Source organism: Parasteatoda tepidariorum, unplaced genomic scaffold (genome assembly GCF_043381705.1).
Source record: "Parasteatoda tepidariorum isolate YZ-2023 unplaced genomic scaffold, CAS_Ptep_4.0 HiC_scaffold_2909, whole genome shotgun sequence".
NCBI classification, from domain to species: Eukaryota; Metazoa; Arthropoda; class Arachnida; order Araneae; family Theridiidae; genus Parasteatoda; species Parasteatoda tepidariorum.
The window spans coordinates 1-6,977 of record NW_027261612.1 but is presented as its reverse complement, the minus strand read 5'-3'; the positions used below and the strand labels follow the sequence as shown (position 1 = coordinate 6,977).

General features: G+C 31.2%; 1 protein-coding gene across 1 annotated transcript; it reads left to right on the top strand.

Annotated features, from left to right (window-relative positions):
- Positions 1-3,558: 3,558 nt before the first annotated feature.
- LOC122273199 (general transcription factor II-I repeat domain-containing protein 2A-like) lies at positions 3,559-5,216 on the top strand (the record flags this gene model as incomplete). Its single annotated transcript, XM_043057267.2, has 2 exons — positions 3,559-3,687; positions 4,551-5,216. Coding segments are annotated over exons 1-2 (795 nt in total), but the record flags the coding sequence as incomplete, so codon positions are not given.
- Positions 5,217-6,977: the final 1,761 nt, after the last annotated feature.

Genomic DNA, 6,977 nt, shown 5'->3' with positions numbered 1-6,977 from the left:
GAAATCCCTATAAGACAGCTGCTGGGAAATGTAACCGTTCTAGTTTTTAATGTTAAATATCAGTTGTTTTTGTTCTCTTTGGTGTCAGTTTTGGATTGTTGCGTTCAAATGGGGTTTGGCAAAGTTCTCATCGTATATTCCGTAGACATCATAAAGAAGGTAAGAGAGAATTATTTTATTTTTGATAGATGAATTTTAGATTGCAAAAATAGTATATTTAATAAATAGAACTGCGATATATTTGTAACTTTAAAATCAAAAATCAGTAAAATTCAAGAACTAGTTTTTGTCTCCTCCGTGGACATAACAAGTCCACGCATGAGAAGACACAGTCAATGGAAGAGACAATGTGTCAGATAACTATGCAATTTTAATAATAAAAAAAACTATTTTCTTTTAATTGATATTTTTTAAAATTGAACAAATGTGTTAATTTGTTTGTATTTTTAAAAAAAATCAATTAAGTTTATCATTTTCTTATCGGAGAAGTAAATATTGGCAATTTTTCTAAATAATTTCTATGATGGTTAACATTTTTTTTCTCTTCGAATTTCAGGAAAAAAAATGGCAAAACCAAAATATAAAAAATAAGGCAATCAAATGTTAAAATGCAAAAGAGAAGGGAACAGAAAAAACTTAGTATGAGACAAGTTAGTCAGAAATTAAAAGAAAACCCTATGCTGTTTGAAGAAAGTAAAAAAAAAAAGAGCAAGAAACTTTAAAATCTGTATCAGAAAAAAATTTAACAGAAAAATCGTGATTAAATGTACTTAAATTTCTAGAAATCGATAGAGCAAGCCGTTTGTGCCCAGGGAAAAAGAAACAATAACAAGAAGAAAAAAGAAAAAAACAAAATCGTTATTTGGATGACGGTATGATTAACTTGCATAAAATGTTCATAAAAGAGTACCCTCAGCACTCAACTTTCATGTGGAGTCTGAATTTTTATTTCAATAGTCTTTACATTTTAATTTAATAATATACAGTAAGAAATACTTAAAAAAATTGCTCACCTTGGTTAAAAATGGATGTTTCTTTTCATAGCAGCATGATTAATCGGAAGTAGCTCCATTTCTAATAATGAAATATTTTATTATTTACATTTTAATGTTAAACTCATATTAGTTGTACCCAATTATTAATGACATTCATTGACATTTTATAACATAAAATGTCTCCTCCGTTGACTATTACATCTCCTCCATGGACAAGGCAGAATTTAAAATATTTTAAATCTTGTAAAAAATAAAATAGAAAACTTGACCATTATTATAAGGACATATAACAAGAATAAATAAAGACATTTATGTAATTTTCATCACTTTTTTAATTACTTTAATTTAAGAAAAATTTTCAGTCTATTTATACCTTTTCAGTGAGAATGACCCATAAGAGCTATTACTGTAAGTGTTTACATGTTTATGTTTTTGTCTGTATTTTATATACTTAAGTTGTTTATACATTTGAAAGTTTCAATTAGGAAGAAAATAAATAAATGAAAAATGGTGGTCTAAGGTACCTAGCAATATAGGGTAACTTAAACCAACAATCAGATTTCAATATTTGGCATGTGTTAGTGATGGCGTTACAAAAGGGTAAAATAAATAAGCATGTTTGTCAGCCGTAAATGAATACTCTAACAATAACTTGTTAGAAGAAATCCTTTCTTATTTATTATTTGTTGTTTTGTAACGCATGTGCTCTGAAACTCTTTTGAACTAGAATATTATGCCTGCTTATCAGTTGGACTAACAATTTCGTATAGCATGTTTGCCTTAGAATTCAATCGTTGAATTCTTCAAGGTTTTATTTATTTTTAGTACTTTAACGTTATGCGTGCTTCAGGGGGCATAGTTTCTTTTCCCAACTTTTATGGAAGTTGAAGTACGTCTTAATGCAGTTTCTATTTTAAAGTTTTTAATAAATAGATTATTTTGTCAATTAAGTTTTATTTCATTATTCAATGGCTCATATTAGTTTAATTCATGTTAGTATTCCCCTCACATGTGCAGCTCAAAACCTTAATTAATGAAAGTAAAAGTTTTAAAAAGTTTGTTTCACAAAGTATTTTTTTTGTTTTGTTTGTCATAAGCATAAGAATAAAAGTTATTTGTCAAATGCCAGTTACAAGCCGTTAGGCCATTAAACTTCTTGCTTGCCAATAGCGTTGAAATATACAAAAAAAAATTGGTCAGGGCTTCACACTCGTCCAAATGTTCTGCCGTCATTGGCCGTCCACTATCTCATATAACACACAAAGGTGAATCGGCTACTCCAGGGATGAGCTACACGCGGCCCGTTAAACATGTTTATGCTGCCAGTCAAGCATTTCTAGAATTGAATTTATTTTATCGACTTTATCCCATCGTATTGTTATAAAATTAATTATAATAAAATGGTAGTACATACTAAACCAAAAAAATTTTTTATGACGAGTTACTCATTTGTCGGCGACTTGTTCAAACGTGCAATACGAATTCGCCGCGTCTGTGCTTGTTTATGTTTGCTTCTGTGGCGGCAGCACTTGTAACCACCTCAGTGTTGTAGCACCACTTATAGACTGGCTTGCCGTAGTTTGAAAGTGAGACTGAAGAGGAAACACTTGTCTGTGAACACTATCAGATAAAAACACTCTACCGGCCAATTCCTGGCGAGTGACACACTTTGTTTAGTCTGAAAGTTGTAAGTCGTTGATATTGCAAATAATGTTAGAAATGTATAATTATAATGTGTAAACCTGTTAATTATAAATAAATGCGTGTTCCGTGATAAATACATTTTATTGATTCATTCGAGACACTCGACACTTCTCTCACACATCAGTCAGACTGGTAACCTGTAACTAACAATTTTAGCAATTCTTGTGTTTCTTGAAAGGCGTGAGTGCAATATTAGTGCAATCCACAATAGCATGTCGGAAAAGCAAACAAAAAAACGGAAGGTTGCAGATGAGCACAGGCATTTCCAAGAAAAGTGGAAATTTGATAATTTTTTCACTTTTGTCAAAGATAAAGTTGAATGCTTAATATGCTCAGAGACTGTGTCGACATTAAAGGAATATAACATGAAAAGGCATTACGATACAAAACATGAACAGCAATATAAAAACTTAACGGGACAACTCCGGATAGAAAAGTTTAATCAAATGGAGAAAAACTTGGGAAACCAACAGGCTATTTTTAAAAATCAAGCTATTTTATCAAATAGGGCAGTAAAGGCTAGTTTTGTTGTCAGTCAAATACTGACAAAAAAATGAAACCCTTTGCGGATGGAAAGATGATAAAAGAATGTCTGACCGCTGTTGCAGAAATAGCATTTCCTGATAAAATAAATATTATTTCAAACATTAGTTTATCAAGTTTCACCATTGAAAGGAGAATTTAAGACTTGTCCGAGAACATAGCAAGAACGCTTCGCGAACGCATTGCAAAATTTGAATACTGTTCTTTGGCACTTGATGAGAGTTACGATATTAGCGATTCAGCACAACTGGCTATCTTTTTACATGTTATTGACACCAAATTTAATATTACCGAAGAATTGTGTTCACTGATTCCAATGCAAGGGACTACAACCGGTAAAGACCTGTACGATGAACTAAAGTCAGTGTTGGAAAATTTTTCAATTTCATTAGAAAAAATTATTGGTATATCGGCAGATGAAGCACGAGCAATGTCAAGCATGAAGGTAGGAGTATCGAGAAGTCACAGGAAGGGAAATATTCGTTAACCACTGCATAATTCACCAGGAAAATTTGTGTGCGAAAAGATTAAGTTTGCCAAATGTCACAGTGCGAATAATTAAACTAATCAATTTTATCGTTATCAATTTTATCGTCTTCCCTGCCGGGTTCAATTACGAACAATTGAGACAAAATTGGAGAAACAAACAGATTAAACAGGGAATCATTGAAATATTCAAGTCACACTTCGAGAGACATACGCCGGAAATCATCGACAGATACCACTTCTCACAGTCGTCAAATCATTATGCATAACAATCACTACACAGATCGAAATCGCGGATATAATGCCAATTAGACCTTACCTTATTGGAAACCGTAGATTCGTCACACAGCCCCCCCCCCATATAAAAACCATTTTTTGTTTGTGTAATCGAACATCTTTACTTCTGTTCNTACTTGCTTACTGGGCACTGTTGCAGCGTCACACAACCCCCTCATTCACTTGTAAAATCACATTACTCTTGCTGTAATGACCATCTTTGTCTCAGTTCATAATTCCCATTGTATTTACCATCTTTAGATTTGTTCCAACCAACCACTGTATTTATTATCATTGCAATTAGACGGACTTTATGTCAATCAGACATTACCTTATGGAACATCGCAAAATTACCTTATGTCTGTTGAACTGATCATCTTTACTTCTGTTCATGCTTTCCACTGTAATCATCATCATCGCATATGTCTCAACTTATTAGTGTAATTGCTATAATTGCTCACTGAGCAGTGTGGTTGCGTCGTACAACCCCTTCACTCACCTGTAAAAACCACCTATTGTACTGATCATCTTTACTTTTGTTCATAGTTGCCATTATATTTATCATCTTTCACTTGTAAAACTACACTATGTTTGTTCAATGGATCATCTGCCTCCCCGGATGCCTCCCACAGGAGGCGGGACGGGGTTAAGCCAAGCTTATCGTTAAATCACCGTGAATTTAAAGAATGCCTGAAAGATTTAGAAACTGAATATGGCGACGTGGTTTTTAATACCGAAGTACGTTGGCTTAGTAGAGGTGCAATGCTAAAGAGAGTATACAACTTAAAAAGCGAAATACAATTGTTCGTGGATATGAAGGGATATGCCTTTCCTCATTTTGGTAATAAAGAATGGATGTGCGATTTTGGGTTTCTTATCGACGTGACTCAGCATCTCAATGATCTTAATGTGGAACTTCAAGGCAAAGGACAGTTTATTCACAATTTGTATGATAAAATTCAGGGCTTTGAGCGCAAATTAAAATTGTGGAAACATAATCTTTTGCAGAATAATGAGTCTCATTTTCCACATTTGGAAAAATTAAACGTTACTACTTCTCAAAATTGCGCACAATATATAGACATTTTAATCAACGAATTTCAATTACGATTCCAAATCTTCAAAGCTGAGAAGACAGCGGTTTCCATAAAAATGTTTTCCTCGCCATTTAATATCGATGTGGATACAGTTCCCGAAGACTTTCAAATGGAAGTGATTGACATGCAGAATGATACCGATTTAAAAAAAAAAATTCTCAGTAAACATTGAGAATTTTTCTAAATCGTATGTGAGTCCTGAGAAATTTCGGCTTTTGACGAAAAATGTAGAGCAAATGATGTCTCAGTTCGGAAGTACGTATGTTTGCGAACAATTATTTTCAACCATGAAATTTATCAACAATGACCACCGGTCAAAACTGAGTGATGCACGATTAGAAAGCTGTGTTTGTGTAGCTACCTCATCAATTCCGGCTGATATTGATCAGCTTGTATCGAAAAAACAGCGCCAAATTTCTCATTAAAAATTTCAAGTAAATTCGTTTTATTGTTCTTTTCTTGTTTGTTTTAATTTTGAATTAAAATTTGTATATGAAATCTTAACTTTATCTTAAATTTTATATTTTTTTATTCTAATGTTTATTATAAATAAAGTTTTGTAAATTATTAATAAGTGTTACTTTATGTGCGGCCCACCAAAAAATTTTAAAATTTTAATTTGCCCGTTGATTAAAAAAGTTGCTCACCCCTGGGCTAGTCCAATGCGAAGTAAATGATTCTGCTGACAATCATTTCTAGGAGCCATCAGCAAAGATTTTGCGTAACCCAGGGTGCACCAACGTACATTAAAAGTTGTAAGCATAAACTGTTTACCAGTAAAATGTATCTTAAACTCTAATTTAAAAGTGTTTAACTGAAGTATTTATTTATTATAATTTCTTCTTGCGTTCTTAATTTTGATCATTATTCCATTTAATTATTCCAAAACATTAATACGAATTTACTTTGAGCATTATCAATAAATATTCTTTCAGGTAAAAACATATAATTAATTTTCCTATTAAGCAAAAAGTATATAGAAATCTTAAAAAAAATGATAAGTAAATTTGCCTTAGTAACCCAACAAAATGATTAGGTTTAAATTTTAACCCAATGGAATCGGTAACTAAATCTTTATTATTGCAATGAAATATATATAAATATATATAATAGTTCAATCAATTTTTCAATTGATTGAGATTTTGCTTTAGATGTTACAATATTTTTATCGCCAAGATACATAAATGATTGTTGCAATTTGGGTTGGTTGGTAAGTGAAGCGAACATATTGCAAAACTTGATGGCATGAAATGAATTTAAAATGAATACATTTTTAGTTTTAAATGATAAATAATTGAAATATTAAAGTAAATGGTGAGTGTGTTTTCCATATTTTTTGTAATCGTTATTGAAATTATTTCTAACCCAGTTCATTTCAGCACTCCAATTATTTGGTTGGTCTTGATACTTTTTGAAAGAAATCGGATGCAACTTAGATTAGTTTAATTATTTTAATAGTATTAAAAAAATACTTTTATATTTTTATTTAAATATTCATAGTTAAATTCTAATTTATTTGGACAAAATGAAGGCGTATGATGTAATTTTGATAAGGAAACATTCAATTATTCTCTTATTAAACTTAATATAAAAAAAACTTAAGCAGAGTTAAGTGAATTATTTATCCATTTTTTTTCTAATTTGTCTTTTTTCAGAAACAATATATCTTTTTTCCGATTTGATTGTTTTATTTTGCAAAATAATGAGAGAATTTGTTGTTGCAAACAAAATATCGCGGGAGTAAAATTGTTATAATTATGTCTTGTTCACATAAGGAAGGCAGAAATAAATTGCTTTGTTTTTATATAAACCTTAACACATATTTACAATTTAGTTTTTTCATCTTAAAAATGTGTTTTACATGTATTATGGTCTT